At 40.6% G+C, this 25476-nt stretch overlaps 1 protein-coding gene across 5 annotated transcripts in view; it reads left to right on the forward strand.

Moving 5' to 3' along the window:
• GALNT3 (polypeptide N-acetylgalactosaminyltransferase 3) overlaps window positions 1–22256 on the forward strand; it is a 517623-nt gene extending 495367 nt beyond the window's left edge. For all 5 annotated transcript variants that reach the window (XM_085645397.1, XM_085645398.1, XM_085645396.1 and 2 more), the window contains one exon: window positions 19304–22256. In XM_085645397.1, coding sequence (XP_085501523.1) covers window positions 19304–19426 — 123 coding nt within the window. In that variant the 3' untranslated portion in view covers window positions 19427–22256. The remainder of the gene's footprint in view (window positions 1–19303) is intronic.
• Window positions 22257–25476: the final 3220 nt, after the last annotated feature.

Below are 25476 nucleotides of genomic sequence, written 5' to 3' on the forward strand. Positions count from 1 at the left end.
TAGGAATTAGCATTTAAAAAACCTTAGAAATTCAATGAAAAAACCAAAGGTTTCACACATGTTATAGTTAGCTGGACATTTCACTCGTAAAAAACCAATGAAATTCCCCCGTTATAGTTAGTTCAGCTAACTATAACTCGCGCGCCCGCAATGCACTACTGATGACGTCACATATTACATCACTCATGACATGGTCAGTGACATCACTCATGACATCACTGATGACATCTCAAATGACATCACTGATGACATTATCCTTGTGACAGAGTGGTAGACCTCCTCTCACCCTAATATAACCTTTGATACAAACATTCAAAAATAGAGACTAAAATTTTCAAAACAATGGACATACCAATAACAGTTACAACAACCTATTCAGTAATTCTAAGATCCACATACACATCCACTCATCCACCAACAATCCTATACAGTCACTCATACATGTACTCACACATCATATGTACTCATACACCTAAACATCCTGTAACACAATCCCACTCATCCATAGAGTTACTCACACACATAGTCACTCATGCTAATAAAGAATCAAACATCCATTTACTTGCATATACGGTTATACACACACCAGCACACTTACTTTTACAGAAACTTACACATACTTAGTCTTTTTAACAATCACTTATAGAAACACATACTTATTCATACAGGAACTCTTCCAATCTCTCACTCTCACATATACTCACTTATAAACACCAATAGTCACATATACTAGATTAAAACATATGTAGTTACTTATGAAGACACTATTGAGACAGTCATTCACTCACTAACACACCCATGCACACACTCATCCACCCATACAGTCCTGCACACATGCTGTCTTCAACACATACAAACAGTGAGTCACTCATTCATGCATCTATGCACTACGTAATACCCCCCACCGCACCATGAAGACACTCAGACACTCATACTGATACTCAAAAAACCAACTATTAACCTATATAGCCACTCATGTAGCTACTCACCAACCCATAGAGCCACTTATATACAAAGTGAGAGACTGATACAGGTATTTACACATTTAAACATTACTCACTAAGCCATGTATTCAAAAAGATACACTTAATCAGTCAGTTATACAATCAATTTTTCAGAAACAAATCATCAATTTAGACACTTATATACTCATTTATTCTTCCATCGACCTTGAGATATACATATATAAAACATATTTAATTTTCAGAAAAACACACATTCACTGGATGATGTCATCAGTGATGTCATTTGAGATGTCATCAGTGATGTCATGAGTGATGTCACTGACCATGTCATGAGTGATGTAATATGTGACGTCATCAGTAGTGCATTGCGGGCGCGCGAGTTATAGTTAGCTGAACTAACTATAACGGGGGAATTTCATTGGTTTTTTACGAGTGAAATGTCCAGCTAACTATAACATGTGTGAAACCTTTGGTTTTTTCATTGAATTTCTAAGGTTTTTTAAATGCTAATTCCTAACTATAACGTGTGTGAAACCCATGGTTTTTTCAGTGAATATATATATATATATATATATATATATATATATATATATATATATATATATATATATATATATATATATATATATATATATATATATATATATATATATATATATATATATATATATATATATATATATATATATATATATATATATATATATATATATATATATATATATATATATATATATATATATATATATATATATATATATATATATATGGAAATACACATGCTCTTTAGGACATGGTCAGCGAGGTCTTGCCAGCAGTCCTTAAAGAATTTCAGACCTTCCTGGCTCAACCCACATATTATGCTTAGAATGTGTAATTCAATGTAATTTGGATACCACTGATTGCTAGAGATGCACAGTCGGCACCAGTGTGGTGCTTTGTCTCCACACAGGAATGAGATCCACAGGGTTTTTGGGGGACAAGCAGGGATCCCTCATGGGTATACCTTTCCACGAATATCACCTATTTGGCGAAAAGGCAGATCTTCCTTGGAAATCTTCAAAGAGAGCTCTGACGCAGCACGTTCCTTGGGGCTCTCAACTCCCTCTAGATAATTTCCTCAGCAATTTCGTCCCTTATGGGGATACTCTAGCAGGTTGGCATAGAGGCAACACGCGGTCCCCTAGTCTCTCAGCAAGTACCCCATTCATTTCGAGGTCAGGGATGATGATCAAACAGACACTGTACAGGCCATCAGGGGCATCAGCCTTCCCAGTCACCTACACGTGTGGCATCAGCCTCCAAACCACTTTAGTTTACCCTTTGTGGCACACAACCACCCTGTGGAAGACAGGATCAAGGTAGACCAGAGGCACATTGTTGGCCATACTCCCCTTTGGCCTCACCAGTGCTACTCAGGTGTTCACAAACGTGATTGTAGCACACCATCAGAAGTTGAGGATACCCATTTTCCCCTACCTCAGTGTCTGACTGTTAAAGAGACACACAGTCCCGACCTGTCGATGCAACCTCCCGAAGATGGCTACCTCCTAATATCGCTGGTGTGCACGGTCAATGTGCCACAGTTACACCTGACTCCTTTGCAGAGGCTCCTTTTCATTGGAGTCATCTTGGATACAGTGCAATTCAGGACCTTCACTCGGCACAAGTCCAGGACCTTTGGCCTATGATCCAGATGCTTTAGCCTCGGTCATGGGTCTCAAAGTGATTGTGGGGCGTTATGGCCTATTGGCCCTCTGCATCCTCTTTTTCAATTCTGCCATGTTGCATATGCAGGCCCTGCAGTGCGAGCTGCAGTCTTAGTGGGCCCAGACCCAATTCATAATGTAGGATTCCATGCAGGTTTCGAAAGTGACTGCAAAAAACCTGTAGTGGTAGCTGCTCAACCACAACTGAACTAGCAGCAGATCCTCTCACTACCCCAACCATAGCTACTAGTTGTGACTGATGCACCATTGCTGGTTTGGAGAGGTCATCTGGGAAAAGTGGAGATCCAAAGTCTCTGGAAACTTGGTTCCACATCAATACATCAATCTGTTGGAGTTGCAGGCCATTTCCTTGGCATTGAAGGCCTTACTCCAGCCCATCAAGGAAGGCTGATACAAGTTCTCACATACAAAACCGCCATGTGGTACTGCACAAGCAGAATGAAGTTGGGCCCTGTGCCAAGAGGCTATACACCTCCTGGAGTTAGCTGGAGCATTAGGGCATCTCCCTGATCATGAACCATCTGGTGGGATATTTAATGCCATGGCAGACTACCGCAGTCAGTAGTGTCTGGCAGATCATGAATGGCAGTTACACCCCAAGATGGCACAGGGCATCTTTCAGCAGTGGGGAGATCCCTAGGTATATCTTTTTGTCATCATCTAGAATGATCAATTCAAAGCTTTGGTGCCCTGCAGTTCCCAAGAAGGCTCTCTGTGATACATTCTGGTTAGAGTGGAGCAAGGGACTCCTGTAAGCCTTTCTGCCTCTGCCTCTTATGCCCCACATTTTGAAGATCAGGTATGACTGAGCCCAAGTCAGCCTAGTGGCTTTGGATTCGGCCAGGGCAGTGTGGTACCCATAACTTCGGGGCATGAGCCTCTGTCCTCCGATCAGGCTACCCCTTCGGGGGATCTCCTGTCACAGCAGAAGGGCTGGGTCCTGCACCCTGGCCTGCATAATTTACACCTCTATGCATAGAGCCTGAGTGGCAGCAGTTAATTGCATTTGATCCACCAACTGAAGTTGTGGATGTCATCCTTGCTGCTTGGTGTTTCTCTACAAAGTCCATCTGCACCGAGTGCTGGGACGAATTTGTGGCCTTATTTGCAGCCAAGCTGTCGGATGTTTTATTAATTGTGTTCTCTCTGGTCCAGTACACAGACTTGCAGTGGGCATCATTAAAGGATACTTGCTGGCTCTTTAGGCCTTTTTGTGTTTAACAGACTAGCTGTACTTGTGTAAATCACCTGTTATGATGATGGTTTTTTAAAGTCTTTACTCCTATGTTCCACCCAACCTCTTTTTGATTCCTCAGTGAGATCTCAATTTGGTACTTTCCCCATGCATAATTCCTTTAAGTCGATGCACAGCTGCTTGTTGTGTCTTCTGACTGTGAAGACTGTTTTCCACTTCAACTTGTGGCATGAGTGAGCTTCACACTCTCTTGGTGCAACCGCTCTACACCACCATTTTTCCAGACGAACTGGTGTTGAGGACCAAGGCAGACTTTTAGACAAAAATAGTGACTCCTTTTCATAATGGGCAATCTATCACCCTTCCAATGTTTTTTGCTCCGCCACACCTCAAAAGAGGAGGAGAGACTCCATCAGCTGGACCCCAAAACCAATTACAAAAATTACACCAAAGGCCATTGGGTGGACAATATGCTTTTTCAAGGGTTCTCTGGGACAAAGAAAGGTGCAGAAAAGGACTTGGTTAAGATGGGCAGTCCTCTACATTAAGATCTGCTAGACATTGGCAAAGAAGTAACCTCCAGAAGGACCGAGGGCTCATACTACCATACCAATGCTGCTACCACTGCATTGGCACATGGAGTGCCTGTTGTATTCAGCTGTCCGACTGTGAAAAGGGTCTCAGCTCCCAGGTTCATTAAGCACTACTGCATTGACAGGTCTGATATTTGGTCCTGCAGGACTTTTTTTGTTCTGAGCCAATAACCAGCACCTCCAACATGGGAGTGGTATCTATTCCACAGGACGAGGGGAAGAGGATATAGCCTAACAGCTAGGGCGGTCGGCCTCAAATCTGGGGAACAGGGTTGATGTTTTGGCAACGACGCTCAACATCCTGTGATTCTGGGCAAATTACTTGATCTCGCTGTGCCTAACAAAAAATGAATGTGTCCGTCTATAACGAAACAGGTGCTCATGTGAACGCTCTGATACCTGATACTTTTGGGTCAAGTTGGAGCTATATATATAAAAAAAAAACTGCAGGTGAGGAATCTGTGGTGGAAGTATCTATCAGATGAACAAGTTACTTACCTTCAGTAATGCCCATTTTGATGGATACTCTAGCTGCAGATTCCTCGCTGCCCTCCCATCTCCCAGTTTGGTGGAATAGATTTTTTTGTCATCTATAAAGGTTCCCAAACAGTAGTACCTCAGATTGTTGTTGAGCTTCGCATCGTAGGGTGCAGACAGTAAAGAAAGAATTAGGCATATTTGCGCAGGGTGGCACCTATGACTCTGCTTGCCACTTCGGGGGTGCAAAGTAAATGCAGAGCTGCAGAATGCCACCTACTGACGTGCAGGAGCAATGCTATTTAAACCTTTTGCATCTAGTGTGGAGCCTGGGGATATTCTGTAGCTAGAGTATCCCCCAGAAAGAGCAATGCCGCAGGTAAGTAACTTTATCTTTATTGCAACAATCAAATATCACCTGAAAATGCACTTTGCAAAGCCATGAAATTGGGCTCTAAACGTCAGCTTGATTTTCTTTTTTTAATTATTATTGAAGAATACATTGCAGATTTTATTTTGCAGTTTTCTTTTTTTTATATAGCATGAACTCGACCCGAGCGCTTTACATGAGCCCCAGTTACATTACACAAGGACACACTAATTTTATATAGGCACAGGGAGATTGTGACTTGCCCGTAATCACAGAATGAGCCACCACCAAGACTCGAACCCGGTTCCCCAGTTCCAAAGTCGGCAGCTCTGGATTTTACTCCACATCCTCTCCCCAGAGTGCCAGACATTATGTTTCTATAACTTAGCAATTTTCGGAATGCGTGTGATTTAGGTCCTCAAATAACTGCTCTTCATGTGTAGTTAAAAACATTAATTTTCGATCCTTAAAATAGCAACAACTTTTGTTAATCAAGTACTCACATTTACTCTAGTTTACCAACGAGTTCTCAATTGAGGTCGTAATAGTTTGAATTGCAACTAATGAAAATGTGTCACGAGAACTTGACATAAACTTCTTTTTAATATATCTCAAAATGTAGGCAGTCCTCCTACATGTCCTATATATTGATAATCACATTGTCTCTATTCCTAATCTTAAAGGTATTTCCCCAATCACGTCGCTAACTTCACTCCTTTCTGTCTTTTTACGAACTATTTTTCCTCACCTTTTCACATTGTTTCTTACTTTTTTTCCCTCTTATTTTTCACCTAGCAGTGGTCCTAAAACCATGTCGTTCAGCAAGGCTTCCAAAGAGTGCTGACCTTATCTGCACATTTCATCCTATCTTTTTCTTTATTGATCTCTTATATCTTTTATATCATTGCATAAGTATGGGGGAGACTAGGAAGTACCCGAAGTAGGGGTGAATATGAAGTGCCTGTGCAAAAGTGCTAGCGGGAAGTGATGCACTGTTCCCTATACATTTAACAGCTTTGTGCTACTCGGGTAAGTGCAATGTTTTGCAAGATTTGTATGAAGAAGGGTACGTTTTTGAAGGCAAAGACAATATTTGGGTTTGCTTTCTGTAACCTTGCTAATTTAGGTTTTATATACAGGTCCCTGGCTCGTTCTCTAAATCAAGATACATGTGCCTTGAATCTCTAGTTACAATTGTCAATTTTGACTTTTATTCTTTGAAATAACGGGAGGAAAGTGGTGTAAAAAGTCTTGTACCAACAATTAAATATTTGGTAGTCTTCCTTTTCTAAAAGTTTATCGTTACGATTATTACGATTAAAATCTGTTGGACAATTAACTGTGCCTTGGTTTGAATGTATGCAGGAACAAGCATTGGCCAAGCCAATTGGTCCAGCCTTGACAATCATAGAATGACCCGGTTACCTACCGGTAATCTTCATTACTCTGAATCCAGGTCTTCCTGTCACAGTCCTTACCAAGTGAGCAGTTCCTCTGCTTACTTGGGAAGGACTGTGGCCGGAAGATGGACGAGGAAGCAATGCCTTTTTCCTTTTTTCCCCAATGGGGAAATATAAATTAAGATACTTTAGGTCAGACCTAAAAGAAAAGTAAAGATGAAATAACTGAAATCTGAAGTGTGCCACCTGCACAAATGGTATTAGTTGAAACAAAACAATTTCCCAGGCGACCAGGCCATAACTCTGAGGCACTATATTCATAATCTGACTAATTTGAAAACTGCAAGAAGGACACAGGTTAAAACCAAAAAGCCTGCTGCTGGATTTGTGTGACCTACAAAGAACACAACAAAACCTGAAACTAGATTAGTAGCAGCCACTGTATGCTTCCTGCACACTATGTATGTAGCAGTCGTTTGTCTTAGTTTTGCATTCTCCTGGCTTAACTGCTATGTGGTGACTTGGTCTATTTTAGCAAGCATCATCAAATAGTGTCCCTATTGTAGTCCAATGCACATGCTGAGTTACAAGTATTATGTTTTGTACAATGGAAATAATGAGACAGCAAGAGGATAAGCACAGCATCACAGTTTAAAATAATGTTCTTATATAATGCGTCAAATTTAACAGTGGCCTCTAAGAACCCAAAACATAACCAACTTTCTAATTTTTCATGTAATAAAAACTCTGTATGAAGTGTAGCTGAAGAAGACCTAACAAAATGTACCCCTACCTCATCCCTATATGGTGCACTGACTTTGTAAGTGCATGGGGGAGTCCGAGCACTAATTCCTGAGGGACTATATTTAAAAACTGGTACTCGTCTGACCTCCCTCTATGGCCTAGTAATTCAGCACGCACCGAGCATTTTTATTGCACTTAAGCTCTATTAGCCTTAACTTGTGTTCAAACACTGTGTGTTTCGTATACTATTTATGAACCGTTGTGTTTTGACTGCATCATGACTGCTGGCCAAGAAAAGTAATTGGGCTTTTTTTTTTTTTTTTTTAAATCATTCCAAGAAAAACTGAATGGTATCTACTAAACGAGAGGACAAGGCCTGATGAAGACACAGGCTGATCACTCAGTCACTGCCCATCACTGTGAGAGTACCTGCATGCTGGGAAGATTAATGCACCAGCCTGAGTCATATTTCACCAACACAGGCAGGTTTGAATCTAAAACTATACGCCTGAATTGTTTAGTTTAAGAATGAGTTAAATTGAAGAAAAAAGCAACAAGCTTTAAATACATTTACATAGAGATAGTGGGTTGCGCACAATAGAATATATGGTGAAACGCAGAGATGACGGAGGCAATCATTTTCTATGCGGAAATAAACTGTATTGTAATTGCATTTATATGACACTACCCCTGATGGGGGTGAGGTACATTACGCCAAGAAATATATCGCTCCAAAACTCAACGTTGGTTTTCGAATTAGTGTTCTCCAGTATTGGATCTTTCACTGATTTGGAAGCTTGAATCATTCGCCGTCACCAAAGTGGGAGTCCCACAGTACCACAATAAAGCAGTATGCATCTCTATCATAGGCTATAAATGGAAATGAAAAAGTCAGTGGAAAAGCCTATCTATGTCCTTTTTAAAAAAGGACCAAACAAACTATAACCAATCAGGTGACGGCACCCGCTAGTACATGCCCAACAGAGACTGAGTACCTCAGATATTATACTACACACTGTGTGAAGGGAGTCTCCATGAGCTCTGCTCAGTTTCTTCAGCTTTTACTACTTTTTGGATCATCCAAGGTTATATTTCATTTCCTTGACCCTGGCACTGATATGTCAAAGTAGCAGAAAGTAAAGTAATGGACTACAAAATATGTCTAACCTTTTCCTCAAAAACTCTCACGTTCAGAGAGATGAGGTTATTTTTGGGACTACAGAAACTTAACTCTACCTTCTGATGAGGACAGTGAGGATTCCATCACCTCACAGGAGAGGTCAAAAGGAAAGGTCGTACCAAGGGTCTCCAGAAGGCATGCAGAAAAGCCATAAAATACACTCACCACGAGTCTTGATAAGGCACTTCTCACAGAAAGAGAAAATTGGACAAAAACTTTCTCAGAGGCAGACCCCACAACTCCCTTTTCAGCCCTGACACTACATCAGGTATAAACAGCAAAATTGCTGTCAAAATCATCATTAACAACAATTTCGATGACCACAACCATGTCAACTATTACTGCCTCACCTACAATGGCCTCTTCTACGATGACCTCACATACGACAAGCATCATCTATGACAACCACATCTACAATGGCCTCATCTATGACAGCCTTAACAACGATGGCCTCAACAACGGCCTCATCGAAGTTGGTCTTAGACAACGGTTGTTGAAGACAGCCTCATCTACTGTGGTCATCTAGGACAGTCGTCTAAGACAGCCTCATCTATGATGGTCATTTATGACTGCCATCTACAACGGTTGTCTTCTACAGCCTAATCTATGAATGGCCTCATCTACGAATGACATTGTCAATGACGGTTGTCAATGACGGTTGTCTATGACGGCCTCATCTGCGACGGCCTCATCTGCGACGGCCTCATCTATGACGGTCGCCTACAACAACGGCTTGTCTATGGTAACCTTGTCTACGATAACCACATCTACTTCGGCTTCGTCTACGACTGCCTAGTCAATAACGGCCTTGTCAGTGGCAGCCTTATCTATAACTGCATCCTCTACAACGGCCTCGTCTATGACGAACGCGTCGTCAATGACGAACATTGTTGACGTCAGCCTACTTACTCATCTACGTCCGCCTCGTCGACTACAATCTTGATGACAATACAATCAACGACAAAAGCACTGAAGTCCTCAACAAGAACAAAAGACCCATAATCCAGAATAACTTAATATCAAGAATTAAGGGGACTAATGAGTATGTCTACAACAGTCAGCAATATATGGAAAGGCAATATGTGGAGCAATTTCACCACTTCACTTCACCTCCAACTTCAGAGCTTGGGTTAGGTCCATGTAGCTCTAGTACTAGACCTACAGGGCATGTTACAGGATTACTACATACATTTCCCGAGCCTGCAAGGTCACATCATGCCCGATATGTCAGCATCCTCAGATGCTCCTGACACTAAAAGAATGATCTCAGTGTCAAATATTACCAAGCTTCCCGGGAACTACCCATTCACATCTGGTGATGATAGAGAGAAGGCCCACAACTGGTGGATTTTCCACCAGATGATTTTTTATGGTTTCCATACACTTAGGAAATGAGCGGCCAAATGCTTTCAATTTCCAATAGCAAATAAGCAATCAGTTTGTTCTTTTTATGATTTTAAATGGAAAAGCTGTGAGACCTATTCCAATGGCTGTTCAACCTTCGAGGAATTACAATCATGGAAAACCCTGTCACTCATAGCCCTGCCTAACCAGCAAGGAGACGATCTTAACTATGCCCGGTGCTACTCAACAGGCTGCCAATTCACTGGCAATACGGGGCAGGTATAACCATCAGATGTAGTCAGACATTGCAACATACATAGAATTTTTAGCCGAAAGACAGAAAGGGCAGAAGCAAAAAAGATTCTGCAGGGGGGCGAAACGTCCTCATCAGAAAACATAGATTACGCTACAGAGTCAATAAGATTCCCAAAACTGGCAGAGTCAGTAGTCCTTAGACGCCAAGGTTGGTTCAAGGCCACAACATTTTGAACCTGAGGTGCAAATTTATCTAATATTTTTACCTTACCACGGTGATGCTCAGTTTTGCAAGCACGTCAATGACATCTTGCAACACAGTCATGGCTGACTCTGACACCGCAAGATCTTCTGGCACATTACAATTTTGAAAGAAGCACCCTTTAGAGGGACCCATAAAAGAGAGACTTGTATGTATAATGGAGGATACTAGAGGTATCACACTTAGCAACCCTCTCAGTAGCCCTTCAGCTAGCTTACTTACAGTGACAACGTTCTGGTGCTGCTTACGCCATCCTGTGGGAGAAACAATTCCAAAATGTTTTCATCTATGGCAGAAAACAGCATAGGACAAATAAATCGTAGAGCTCATCACGTATGGTCATAAGTTAAGTTCACCTAGGGCACCCACCTCATCTGAGTCTGCTTTGGAAGGGAGTGCTAACTACACTAACCAAAGGTTTCATAGAGAAAGGCCCACATTCTCGGCAAAGAACGGGCTTCTATTCTTGGTTTTTTCTTCATAGACATGTAAACAGAGGAGTCTCAATCCATTATAGACCTCTGGAAATTAAACAAGTATTTTCCGAAAAATACTGTTACATGGTCACCCTCTCCGACACCATATTGCATCTCTGAATTTACAAGATTCATACTTTCACCTTCGGACACACGCATCACAGTTCTCTCCTTTGACTTCAAATCCGCTTCCTTAATTTTCACCTACTTCCTAGCCCTGTGGCAGCTTCTTTCAGGAAGGAAGGTCATCAGGTATTCCCCTACGTCAACAACTGGTTGATAAAAGCATCAATGGCATTTCCATTATCTACGGCCACAGAGGCTTACCTAAGTTTTTTTTTTTTACAAACTAGGCCTCCTTGTGAATTATCAAAGATCATCAACTCCTCCATCCAAGAAGATACTGTTCCTGGGCTGCAACACAATCCCTCGTGCACGCCTGAAAATGATAGCCATACAGGAACCGCTGTAAAAACAATATACTCAAACAGAATATTCTTTCAAGGGCCTGGCGATCTTGACACAGGTGTTGTAGCACCACTGGGCCCATTTTCTTTAGTATTCCTTTACTTCCTAACATTAACTTGGGTTCATTCAATTTGGTCCTCCGAAGGATCTTTGTCTGTGCAGAGAGGAGTTGGACATAGGGGATCCAATCCAGTTATCCCATGAGGACCAGGAATTGACTAACTGACCTACAAACTTGTAATTTGACTCATGTATAGAACTCTCAGAACTAAGCTATACAAGTACAATATTATCACGGCTAGACCAAACCTTCTGAAGAAATTCAGTCGAACTAAGATCATGCAAACCAAAATTTCAGTTAAAGCAAGGCAGAATAATAACATTAGTATCTGCTGTCCGCAGACCTCTCTTTGAATTCCTATCCCTCATTAATAACTCAATTGGAATGCCCAACAAATTATTGTAGAGAAATTGTGGTGAGAGAGAGAAACATGATTTAGTTAAAGTTAGATTCTTATCAGTAAATTTAGAGGAGTGAATACATTAATATCAAGCATTTAAGATTTGTGCAGGATAACCAAATGAATCTTTGATTGTCATTAATTACCAAAGCTCTGGAAAAGTTCAGGAAAGGGATTGGAAACACAACAGCTCAAAAGTATTCTCCCATGAGAGGGAAAATGTCCAGAAGTAGCGCACACAGCGTATTTGTCAGCCAAAGGAAAGGACAGTAGAGTACAAAAGTGAGTTTCAAAAAGCGAATAATGTATCTTTCAGTCCACAAGAGAGAACAAGGGAAGAAAAGTAGTTGGTCCAAAAAAATAAAAGTCTATCCATCACATCAATGTAGAATATAATCCTCAAGTTCCTAGGCGACACTTCCTGGGTCATCTCATCTGGTCAGATCACTTAGTCCAATAGTCAGTTTGTATAGGGTAATTGGCATGCAGTATAAAGAAGACACAAATTCTAGAGAAAGGTGGTGATTATTACGAAAGCTGTCAAACCATCCAGAGTATTTGATTCTCAAACAATATTCCCTTTGCAAAACACATAAGTGAGCTCAAGAGGACAGTTTCTCAAGGCAGATGTTCCCAAAGTAATGAAATTATTGCGAACAGTCCTAGTATGCAAACTCTCCTGATGACATAGTTTCACATTGCAAGTTTACAGAGCCTTCCATGAGAACAGAACCAAGCAATAATTAACATCAGTTTTTGCTACTATTAAATTCAGAAGGTCCTTCATGGCACCAATGTGTGCATGGAATTACATTTTAAGTAATAGCTAAGGTGTTTGGGGAGGGACGGGGGATCAGTGGGAGAAAATACAGATTGGGCCCCAAAGATAACTGTGACATAGGAAAAAGGCCCTTTGTTGAATACTGACCTGTTATGAGAGGGCAGAAGCTGAAGTGGAATCATATAACACAAGTGATGGTCAGAAACTGATGTAGATCAGCAGCAGACACAATGTTAGTGGTGCTGTCTCTACCAACCCTGTACCAGGGGGCAGAACAGCTGTTAGTCATAGTCAAATTCAAGCTGATGTCGCACGTCCCAACAATACCAGTCTCCCGAACGTATTCTCTCTAGTTTTCTTGTTGCATCCTCCCTCCTTTTATCTTTCACTCAGTCCTATTTACCTCTTTCTCTGACTCCATATTCCCCTCTATCTCCCCTTCCCTATCACTCTCCTTGCTGCCTCTTTCCTATTTATCTGTATGTCGCCCTCCCCATCTTGTCTTTTTAGCTCTACCAGCCCTTCCTTGTAGCAGAAAAGCCTGTAAGGAATGTGTTATATCCTGCTTATTTAATTATATGTATCCCAGTTTACTTATCTCCTTGCTGCTCAGCCAGTGTGAGTGTTAGCAGTGGAATATTGATGTGCCTGTGCGGATGAGTGGCGACAGTTGGAAGATGGGCTGAGCAGCAGGCAGGCTGCTCCTGGTGGAGCTGGTGTATAAGGATTATCAGGCTGAAGAGCAGTTGTACATGATTTCCATCCTGTAAACTGAACTTAATAAAGAAATACTTGAAATAAAACTCGGCTACGTCTGGTAATATACAACATATTTTGGCAACGACCTGGAACAAGACTCAAGCGTGCTACATGATTTAAGAACCTGTCCATAGTATGGACATGAAGGATCCAACGGAACCAAGGGAAACAAAGATTAAAGCGTCATCTATGGAGCTACAGGCATGCCACACCAACCAGTGTCCTTGTGAGCAGACAGCCCGAGCCTGGACATGCTTCATTGGTCTGGTAAAGATGACATTGTCACAAGTGGGTAAGTGGTGTGAGCCTCACTACTTTCACATCTCAACTTGGTTACCTTCCACTTCTGGATGGATCACCTGGTTTTGTGGTGTTTACAAGCATACACTTTTTAACAGCGGACAACCTTTTCCAGGGCATACTTCTTTCTAATATCTTCCTGCGTGTTCCAGCCACCTCGATCCCCAAAGGTTTACAGAGAAAGTTTTGTTGGCTGCGTGTTGGTGCAAGACTATAATTGTGTACTCTGTTTTGGGAAGGAGTAAACGCGTGGGATGATTATCACTTTACTATGTTTGTGGATTTCAATACCAGCATCAATCTGTTTACACCGGTGCGTGGTCTCTGTGCGCTTCAACGGGCTCAACTTCGTGAGAAAGCACCATTGTGTGGCACTCCTCATTGTACAGCTTTTGGCCTGCATTTAGAGAAACACTTAGTCATAAAGCCATACGGCTTACGGTATGTCAGCCCATTTGGATTTGGGTGAAATCTTACAATTTTTGTGGTTGGTGCTGTTTTAGACACAACATGAGTTGAAGGTAAATTGATTATTTATTGATGCCTATCTAGTAGAATGACTTTGCTGCTGTGAGGCCATTTAAACCGTTTTGATACAGTTTAAATTTAGAATTGTGCGCGTGCACATTACCTGGTTTGTGTTCTCATGCGGTGCCGCAGTTTTCTTCAGTGACGTTTTGTTTGCTAAGCAGCTTCCTGAACTGCCAAGGGACGGTCTCCAGCTCAGACGCACGGAGAGCCGTCCGGCACAGCGTCAAGTACATGCCGCCATATTGGATTGCCGTGATATTTATTTTTTTCCTACAAGCTTTGTTTTCAATGAGAGTTCTCTCTCTACAAATAAATCCATTCACACGCCAGTTGGACACCAGACAGTCTATTCACTTTAAACGTTGGGACCGCGGAGTTCCATTTGATGGATTAGTTTCCTTCTGTACTTCAATGTGACTGTCCTGCAATTTATCAGCAAGTGTTTCATTTGTTAACGTAGGTCCATATTTTGCTTATTGGGTTTCTGAATGACCATCGATCAGGATTACAGGGTGACACATTTGGTATGCGTTATGCCTAGCATGACTTTTGTTTTTTACAAACTTTATTGATGTATTACAAGTTGGCAAAACTATACATTACAGTGTTTTGTATACAACACAGTTACAAGCTTCTCAGGCAAATGTATCAGTACACTGCATGTAATTCCTGTGGGAACCTCTGACATTTTCGTGCAAGCTCGAAGTAATCACGGTTGACATTGCTTTGGGGCATTCCTTTAGGGGTTGCTACTCACATGGACACAAAGTACAATGCCTGAATGACACTGCAGAGTACATGCATATACTATGTTTTATTCACTATGCCACAAATGTTTTTTTTTTTTTAGGGGCAAATGTATTAATTGCCAAACAATTCACTTTTCTTTTGTTTAACCCACAATGGTTATTGGCATTGGTCTGACTGCAAATCTGGTGTGAATCATCAGATGTTCTTCAACTGCACTCTCAATTTTCGAGGTCATGTTTGCTTGCAAAGTATTGTAAATGTATTGTATTATTGTTATTGTTACATGCTTGTTGGGGTCAACAAGAATAGAGTGTGGCCAGAGTGGCATTATGCGGGCGAGTGGTCGCTCACAGGCAATGGGTTTTGGGTTTTTTTGGTCACACATTTATTGCTTACGGTTGCCATTTTCTTTGGATGCCTAGGTACCCTTACGTAAGGGAGGTCCTAGTCTTTTAGTGGGTGGTGGTCACACACATCTCTTGGTTTGCTCTTACACTCCCTTACATGAGGGATGGGTATGGAGTTTGGTTCCATTTTTACGCTACACACTCCCTTACATGTGGGAGGTTCTTATCTCTTGGTGGGTGGTTTCCCACCTCTTGGTTTCTTAGTTACTACTTTAATTGTGGGTTTTGTTAACAATGTGTAAGTCGCCATGTGCTACACATCTTGTATGTTCGGTGTGTAAGTCGCCATGCGCTACATGTCTAGTTTATATTTTTTGTAAATCACCAGGTGCTATACGTATACATTGGTTTTTCACCCCTATGTCAGGGGTAGGTTATGGGTGATAGTCCCATTTACACACTACACTTTAAATCCCTACATCAGGTGTGTTTTATGGGTGTGAGTCTCAAATACACAGTTTAGTCCAAAACTTACAGGATGGTTGACTTTTTGGGTTACAGTCCCAAGTTTTTTTACCCTTACATGTGGGGTGTCACAATGGGTTTCTTAGTCCCATTCTCAGAGTGTTTTTCTTGATCCTTATGTTAGGAATCTTGCCTACACTGTTAGCTCCCTTGTTGGGATCGTTGTCTTGGGGTGTGGCACACCCGTTTCTACATATTACGTATTTTTCAAAATTTGTTTATTGGGGAGGCTGGATTATATTGGGTGTCGGTTTATTTATTGTTGCTTGTCAATATATTTACCCTTCCTTTCTGTTTAGTTAAGTGTTCAGACTCTATCGTGATGTTGTATTTTGATTTGCATCCCTGAGTTTTTAACTACTTTCTGTATTTCATTCTTGTGTATAGTTCCTCCCATGTTCTATTGTTCTTTTCATTTCTCATTTAAAAGGAGGTGTATAGGTTATATCCTGCTTATTTAATTATATGTGTCCCAGTTTACCTATCTCCTTGCTGCTCAGCCAGTGTGAGTGTTTACAGTGGAATGTTGGTGTGATGCTTGGAATGTTTGGGTGCCTGTGTGGCTGAGTGGTGACAGTTGGAAGATAGGCTGAGCAGCAGGCAGGCTGCTCCTGGTGGGTCTGGTATATAAGGATTACCAGGCTGAAGAGCAGTTTAAAAATATTACCATCCTGCAACCTGAACTTAATAAAGAAATACTTAAAATACAACTCGGCTACGTCTGGTAAGCTACAACATAATGCCTATGGTAGATTTAGTATTTTGTTCCCTTTTTATTAGTTTTTTCAACCCCCTCTTCTAATGTCTCTCCTTTCTTTGTACATTTCTATCTCTTTTCTTCCCTATCATTCTCTCTACATTATCCCTCCCCATCCTCTCTCTGCTCCTCTCTCACTCCCCTCCTCTCTGTATCTATACTTCTCTCTTCCCATTCTCTTCTCTCTTTAGCTCTCTCGCCCTGTCCTCCTGCAGTAGTGTCTCTCCTCCTGTTTTAATGTCTTGTCTCTTATTTCTCGCTCTTCTTTGTGATTCGGAGGCTATATGGGAAGGAAACCTGAGCGTAGTGAGGAGTAATGTGAGAGAAGTATGGTTTCTCTTGGATCTCCTCTCAATGCTAGCAGACTGTCTTGGGGAGGAGGGAGAAGGGAGGGGTCAGTGTCATGTGCACTCCAGCACCCTAAAGTTCAGCGGGTCTTTCTCCACTGAGTCTTGGATGGAGCCGCTAGGTCACCTTCAAGTGACCCGGTTACACTCACAATAGGTCTTGAACCGCTAACTTTGTGTTGGAATGTTGGTCCGGGATTCTCCCTGCACCAGCTCTGCTCCAATGTTTACAGTCATCATGTCAAATGAGGGCCACAAATCCGGAGGAGGGCGGGCCGTGTTCCAATGTGACTATGTCACTCAAGATTATCATATCAGAAGCCCTTCAGCCTCGTGGTACTCAGCGGCTCAGGCCAATGAAGATGGTAGACATTAGCTGTAATCTTATCGGCTGCTGGGATCCTCAGCTTCATCCGTCACTGGTTAGTGGAGCCAGCCACTTTCCAGCTACTGGAAATGAATTATCTGGCAGTGAGGTAAAGGGAGACATGAAGCGACTTAAATTAATAATGTTTGATAACTTTGTGCACTTGCACTAGTGTGGGAAATACCCTTAAAATGCTTTTATATAACACCAGATGCGTGACACTTGGCAGGGCTGAACATGGCATACGTTGTGTTTTCATCAAAAATACAGATGTCTTTATTTCATTATAAGAAATCGGCATTTTGAGTAAAAACATTTTACCGCCAATTTTCTGCTTCATATGCATGAGAAATCGCCATTGAAACGTATGCTTGTTATGCGTTTCATATAAGATCCTGCCAGGTTTAGTGTTGCTTTGGACAAGTAAAGGTAACTGGCTCCTGGTAGCTGCCTGCATCGAGGCACAGGGCCATCATAAAAGTAACAACAACACAAAATACATGTATGAAAGCAAACACTTTTTTTTTTTTTTAAAGGTTAATAGCTCACTAGCCCAGGAAATGAAGGGTGCTACGTTTAGGGAGAATGTTCATATTGTGTACAAGCAAAATGAGTTGTCACACTCAGAAGAGCCAATCGAAAAAGTGGGCTGTGCTACTGCCCTATACTGTATGGCGCGGTGGGCAGGAGCAAATTGTGAATGACAGTTGTACAGACCAATAGATGAAGATGTCTGACAAAAAGCACTTATATATATGTACAACATTTTTTTTTTCTTAAAAACAATAGTCTGGTGAGACACCTAAAGCTGCCTGAAAGGCCAGGCCGAAAAATACAATGTTTAAATCTTCCAGTAGCGTCTCTGCATAGTTACACCTCGATTTTTGAAGATTATAGTAAAAAATAAATCTGACACTAGGTCATTTTGCAAAAGCAAAACGCAACTTCATTTTGAATCACTTCATGAATAAGGTGCAAAACATATCTTGTAATTCTCCACAGATGAACAAACGAAGTGAGTTTGGAAGAGAGAAAGTCACTAGCCTCTCTCGAGGGAAGGAAGGAAGGAGAGAAATACAGTAGGAAGGTGGGGGAGAGAAGAGCAGTGCTGATTGACTGCAAGGGATGTGTGAAAATCTTCATAAAGAAGAAGAGTTATCACCACCATCTCTTAAACAGTAGCTGCCTGAAAGGAACCCACTTTTATCCACCTTCTCTAGAGATTTGGCTGTTTTGAAGAGCAGACCAAACATGCCAAAGCCAAAAAATGTCCCTATTGTTTGGAAGCACTCCCAAGGATATATACGCAATGCAGTGGGAAGTGCACCGGACATCATTCGCCAATACAATATTTATGCAGTCAGTGCTTGCTTGCCATTGTCTTCTGCAGAGAGCAATACAGTAGCGCCTGGATCAAAAATAATCTTGAGCCACACACAGGCATTTGATTTCCGTCACTGGTTATTTACCTGGTTAAGACCAAGGACGGTGGCCTGCATGTGACAGAATGCCTCTGTGAGCAGAGTTTTTAGTGCTCTTAACTCATTGGGATTGTTACGACATTGGGAAGAAGCTTGTAAACCTGGGCAGGTGCCTGCATATCAAGTTGTTTGCCATGGTCTTTTTCACTTTTCCCATAGATGCTTACTTCTTGATCAGGATGGAGCCTTTTAACTGCTTTACTACTGTTAGCATGCTCGCAAAACGTTTTCGCATTACAAGTTGTTAGTAAGTGGCTTATGTCCTTAATTGCAGTAAATCTCAGTGGTGGAATTGCGATTTACTATATATAGCCATAGCGAAAAAGCGAATCTCAGTAGATTTTGGCTACAAAGTAAACAGTTTGCATATGCATTAAACTTATTTATATTTAATTAACTTCACGTTATGACCAAACATTTTACTATTTTTCTTTCTAGGATCAACTTATCTTTAATACAGCATTGAATATGTGCCTTACTGCAAACGGAGAGCATCCGTTCATGGACGAATGTAATCCGGAAGAGGTCTTCCAGCAATGGATTTTTAGTACGGGCGATTAAAGTGGAGTTAGACATGACAATTGCAAACTTAAATACAGAGGCTGTCTGCTGAACTGTGACGTTTTGTATACAAAAAAGAGCTCTATCTTTTTCAGGTACCCGGAATGTGTAATCCTCACCAAAGAAAATGTTGAAGTCAGTTGTAGTTTTGCAGAAACGCTGGCCGTAAGAGGAAACATTCCACTGTGCCTATTTTTTCTACAACTGAAAATAGATATAAGGCATGGATCTTTGAATTTCACGATGGTGAAGGATGAAATTCAGGTGTAAACATGGATTGTGAGAATATGGAATAACCCCATCGGAATTTTTCTCATCACAGACGTGTGATTTAGAAAACGATAATGCAGGAGGCTTTCAAGTAAATATCACTGCTGCCTTTCCCTGAAAAAGTTCGAATAAACACTACAAGTTCATTTGTAAGGTTTGTAATAAAAAATTAGACCGTATTTTTGTATCAAAAAAATTGCATTAGCATATCTTTATGCTGTTCAGTGTCTCTCTTTGTATTTGTTCTAAACCAGCAATCTGATTCTCTTGAGTTTGTCACACTGTTCACACATTTGCGGACAAGTTCCACTCACTTGGATGTGGTTGCCCTTCTTTCACACAAAATGATTTAGTCCTAGTTAAAATTTCTTAACATTCATGTCTCTTCTTTTGCCTTTTTATTGTGTGGGTGGTCCAGTGACACCCCTTCAGACATGCGAATGAATGTTAATTTCATTTCACAGAAAGGACTCTTACAGCAATTTAGGTAGTGCATTCCCACTTTTTGTGTGGTCCTGAAACGCTTTCAGAATCTGGATGTCCTTTACGTCTTGGGGTTCTAACTGGCCAAAGGTCAAAGTCGTCTATTGACATTGCATTTTGTTGTATTTCATATTGTTTAGATGCAAGTTTTATTGCATATTGGCGGGCTAGTTGGAGGAGATATTATGATGGACAGTGGGCTTTGAGATCCAATGATGGATCCAATGTCGAGCATTATGTGCATAGATGTTTGTGTCCAAAACAAAACACTGTATGTTTCGATCCTCTGGAGTGTATGATATCCCTTGCTCGGCATTTGCTATGTTTTGAAGCATCTCTCCCCATTGTGTGGCTTTGATTCCATTCCGTGTGCATGAAATTACGGTAAGTTTAAGTTAACTTATTCGGATATGTTGCTTTGTAGATTGGTGAGATGGTATGAATGTGTTCTACCTCGGATTAAAGTACCACTGAGATGGCAAGCACTTAGCCAATAACATGACGTCGAGCTGGATGGTGCCAAGAGTTGTCTAATGTGTACTACTGTTCTAGAGTTAGGTGTGACTATAGTTTAATATAGGCATGCCATTGTTTTGACAAGTGTGTAGCCAACTCTATAGTTTAGATCTGTGCTGTGTATGTGATTATGCCAATGGTCGTGACTACTATGTACTATTGGTGTGAGAGAAATCTCCAGGATGTAGAGTGTGAGTGTCCTGTGGGGCAGACGCACAAAGGGAGACAATGCAATCTCCAGGCACACCTACGTAGATACCACATTAGGTAACTGGTTGGACTCAAGACCTTTGCAGTTATTGAATAAACAAGTAAACCGACACTGGCAGACTTTTACTTGATCATGGTGCTTTCATGGCAAGGAAATCTTACATGCAGGAAGTTGGCTCGTAAGGGCTATTATTGGATGAAGTATGTAAGTAAGATAAACCATTTACTTTGTCTAGATTTTGAACCATAAAAGGGTTTACAATTTGTGGAGTGTGTCACATGTGGCCTTCAGCAATATTCCAAGTGCCTTCATTATCGTTGGGCTTAAGATAGCCAGCTAACTGATTTATCTTTTTATTGACTGTCTAAACTAAATCACATTTAATTGATGAAATAAGCAGATTACAAGGGAAATTATAAATTCTGTGGCAATTGTGTATTTGTCCAGCGTTTGATGCAGCTTCAGGAATTCACTTATAGGTTCTTAGTATATGAGATAGAGGTCAAGCTCATTCATGGTTCCCCCAATACATTTGGCCCGGATTGAGGGAACTTATTTTTGAACTTTACTTAAAATTTTTTTGTTTTGTCAGAGTAAGAAGAAACTTCATTGAAATACTCATATTTTCAAATGTGCCTTTACCAAGTGCCTTGTAATTAATTTGCAAACACATTTTCTGACTTGGCATGGCCAGTTCTTCCAATAAACTACTTCTTGTGGGAAGTCTTTCTACGAATTTTGTAGGGAGAATATACCTTTCAAAACTTATGGTCTGCTTGAAATATTTTAGAATCTACTTAAACTGGGTAAAATATCTACTATGTAGAAATTATTTGGGGCTTTTAAGGGATGCTATTATTTTCTGATTACTTTCAGTTCACATGCGCGCAGGGCAGCACTCCTTTTTTGGAAGTTGAGTAAGTTATAGAATATTATGTTTTTTATTGCATTTTCCGGTAGAAAACAGTACTCCTCGTTTTAAGTATATTTTATTTCTACTGGCATCTCTTGCATTAAGAACAGACACAAACATCTGGATAAATGAGTCTTAAAGTACTTCTGCGTTTCATATAGTTATCAGTCTATTTATTCATGTGCTGAATATTTTTGGGAGTTTATTAGAGTAGCAGTTTACTATGAAAGAAAAATCACTAACACTGTTAGGAAAGATAGTATGGTGGTAGATGCTGGTATTGGGTCAAGGAATAACTGTTTGTTCTAAAGAACATAGAACTGTTTAATTGCCTTGTGGGCAAAATATATATTGTGTAAGTTTTTAGATCAAAGGATTTATGGATTACTTTGTGACTGTATTTCGCTGAATACTAAATAAAGAGCTAAATAATTCAATAACATGTCTTGTCTCTCTTACTTCACTATAAGAAGATTCCAATTCTGAAGCTTGGAAACCTCTGGTGCCTAATAAAAGAAACAAAAGCTTTATTCTTTTTAGAAGTGCCATTCCCTGTTTGCTGCAACTCTTTGCTGTTACAATTTCTTATTCTCAATTATATGCCTCTTTTTGTAAATGGTATACTGTTCATTGCATCTGACTGTTTGCTTGGCTAATATCAGAATGTACTAACCTCAATACTAGATCCAACAGGAGTGTAAACGTTTGTGCTGGTGTCCATATCCACAGCCCTCCATACACAATAGCATTACATTGGTTAACAGCAAACCCAAAGAAAGTAGAATGGTATAAGGGAGAAAATAGAGACATTGTATATCGCCACTCTGACTCGTCACACTTCCAGGCATTGATGTCTACAAGTTTAAGACAAGATTAATATCTTTAGCATCATACCGCTAAATTGAATTATCTATCACTTCCTAAACTTTAATCATTATCACTTTCTTGCCATGCGTTTAGAATATCTCTGCTATAGACCTTGTTTCTAGCAGAATGGTCACATCTATAAAAACTGAAACCTAAATTATATCTATGTAATAATTGTTATTTATTCAAGGCAATGACCATCTTACTATCTTCTCTGGGAAGTTAACTATCTGTTGTTCACACTCACCCGTTCCAACATACATTCAAGGTTGTTTTTTCAACCAGTAGCTATATAATAAACATTTGTCAAAATGATATAGCTCCCATTTATACCACTTAATCACTTTTGCCTTAACACACCTTAAATACAATGCGTGCATTGTGAATATTTCAAGATAATTTTAAAGTGACGTGGATGCAAAAATGTGCAACAAGAATAGTTCTATTTTTCTTTGCAGGAAACTGAGATTCAGTACTTTACATTTGTAAATTTTGCTTCCAAAATGTCGTGGCTGCAGCAGTAAAGCATCTCATTTGCCCCTCAAGAACGCTGGTAACTATAAGGAAACTTATACTGAATAACATCAAAATTACCACTTGCATTTCAAATAAATATGAATTCAGCAAATTCATAGAAAATGTAGTTTGTGTTTTGGTGCTGATACATAGTGCCTCCTCCAGACATATGAAGGCTTTCACCAATTGGTGCTGGCATTCATGGACCACTCTGAGAATTTCTTCCCCAGAGTGAATTTAGCATAGCACAAGTGTGTTTAGACTACTGCACTCAAGTGCACTGGCCACTGGAAGGTATGCCACATGCCGAGACTGGTTTTGGGTCATGGTGCTTAGCAATATTTAATTGATGAAATCGTTGACTGCTCCTGCAGTCGATGGCATAAAAATTGGGGTAACAGATTACTAATTGTACTACAATTAATTATCTAGCCTACTGGAAATCATATCGGTAAATGTTAGAAGATTATGGGAGCCTCGAGTACACAATAAAAGCTGAAACCCGTCATTGCTAATTTGAACGCAAGTCCCATTTGAAATCACTTCCCTCGTCATATGTTGAAAGCTCACATGCTGTTAGAGGACCAACAAATGGAGAAACGTCTTTCTCTAAGACTGCCAGCCCATTCCTGATATCCCAAAAGGAAGGATTGTATGGCTCTTCACTGTGAGAAGCTCTAAATAGGCAGTGTGAAACTGAAAGAGATGTGGATTCTACCTTTGAAAACCACAACTTTTTCACTTTGGATCTCTGGTTTTTTATCTCTGCTGTGGGGTGAGACTCCCCAGTGGAGGGTCACTCACTGTAATGATCTGTATAAATTGATTCTGAACTGCAACCTCCAGAGCCATAATTTTAACATAAGGTCAACCTGCTGTAGATAGATGGGCGAAGAGATGCTGAACAGTATGCATGTGCAATTTGTCAATGTGTGTATACTGAAAAAGGAAGACTGTCTGACTAAGCCTGGCATATGCACACAGGTAGGTCTCTGCCTCAGTCGAAAACATTATAATTCAATGGAATATTGAAAAGAACTGCATCATGCTTTTCGGCTAACATGTATGGCGGTTAGTGCTTTTCATTTTTTGTACACTTTGTTTAAACTGTATTAAAATTGTTACTGTAAATTGGCATGTTACAAGGACCAGAGTGACAACTCTGCTCCTGGCCAAGAGAAACATCACCACACATTGGAAGGCGAAACATGGCCCCAGCATAACAAAGTGGAAAGCAGAATTCCTAAAATGGGCCGAGTGTGAATGAGTGATTAGGTTACAAATAGCTAAACGAACGGGGAGTGAAAAAGCCCTGGAAAGGGCGCGAGAGCTTAAGAAGCGCTCATTGTAACACTCAAATCAATGCGGATGATGCATCCATAGGTGACTCTGTGGCAGCCATGGTCTAACACATAGGTAGCTCTAAGAAAACCACGATCTCTAGCCTCACGTTCAGCAGTGGAGCTAGACAAGCAAGCCAGATAACACTCAGCCGCAGCTGCCTCCCATTCAAATCCATCGCCCCACTGAGATAACAGTTCTACTGACCTCTTGCAGCCCGCAACTAAGTGACACGCCTGGGGGGTGGTGAGGGAGGAAGGGTGGGGGGATAGTTGGGGAAGGGAATTTACAATGGTTGAAAATACTTATTGTGATGATTGTATGATGTGCCAGAAAAGTTGGCTTGGACATCCTATGGTGCCTCAACTGTGCCTCAAATAACCTGATTTAAACTGTGACTTTGCTAACTGTCTGGGGTATGTAACCGGAACCCCCTTTTTTAGGATGTACGGAAAAATCAATAAAAATGTATTAAAAAAGAAAACAAAAAAAATATATTGCATTACCTCAAATATTTTCAGTCTTGATGATGACCCTGCACTAATGACCAGTCAAAACGCTATCATTAGCATGTGGACTTGTTGTGATTTAATCACCCCTCACATTTTATTGATAGAGTTCCTGTACAGAGTTTAATCTCTTTAGTCATTGCCTTATTGTTCATTGTGTTAAGCACTTTTCTTTGTTTTATTTCTTCTTTATACTGTCTGATCACTGGTGCATTGAGCACTTTTTATAATAAATTCTATATTGTACATTTTAGGGTGACATACCAGTCACTTTGTTAATTAATTCATTTCTATCAGGTGATTGTTTGGAATTTGTATACATTTACAACTGCTGCAACTTATCGATTATAGTTGTTAAGCATCTACTGATCATGTCATTTGTCAGATTCCACTCGGTACCAATTTTCTTTTTATTGCTTATAAT

This window comes from Triturus cristatus, chromosome 3_1 (assembly GCF_964204655.1).
Source record: "Triturus cristatus chromosome 3_1, aTriCri1.1, whole genome shotgun sequence".
NCBI lineage: Eukaryota > Metazoa > Chordata > Amphibia > Caudata > Salamandridae > Triturus > Triturus cristatus.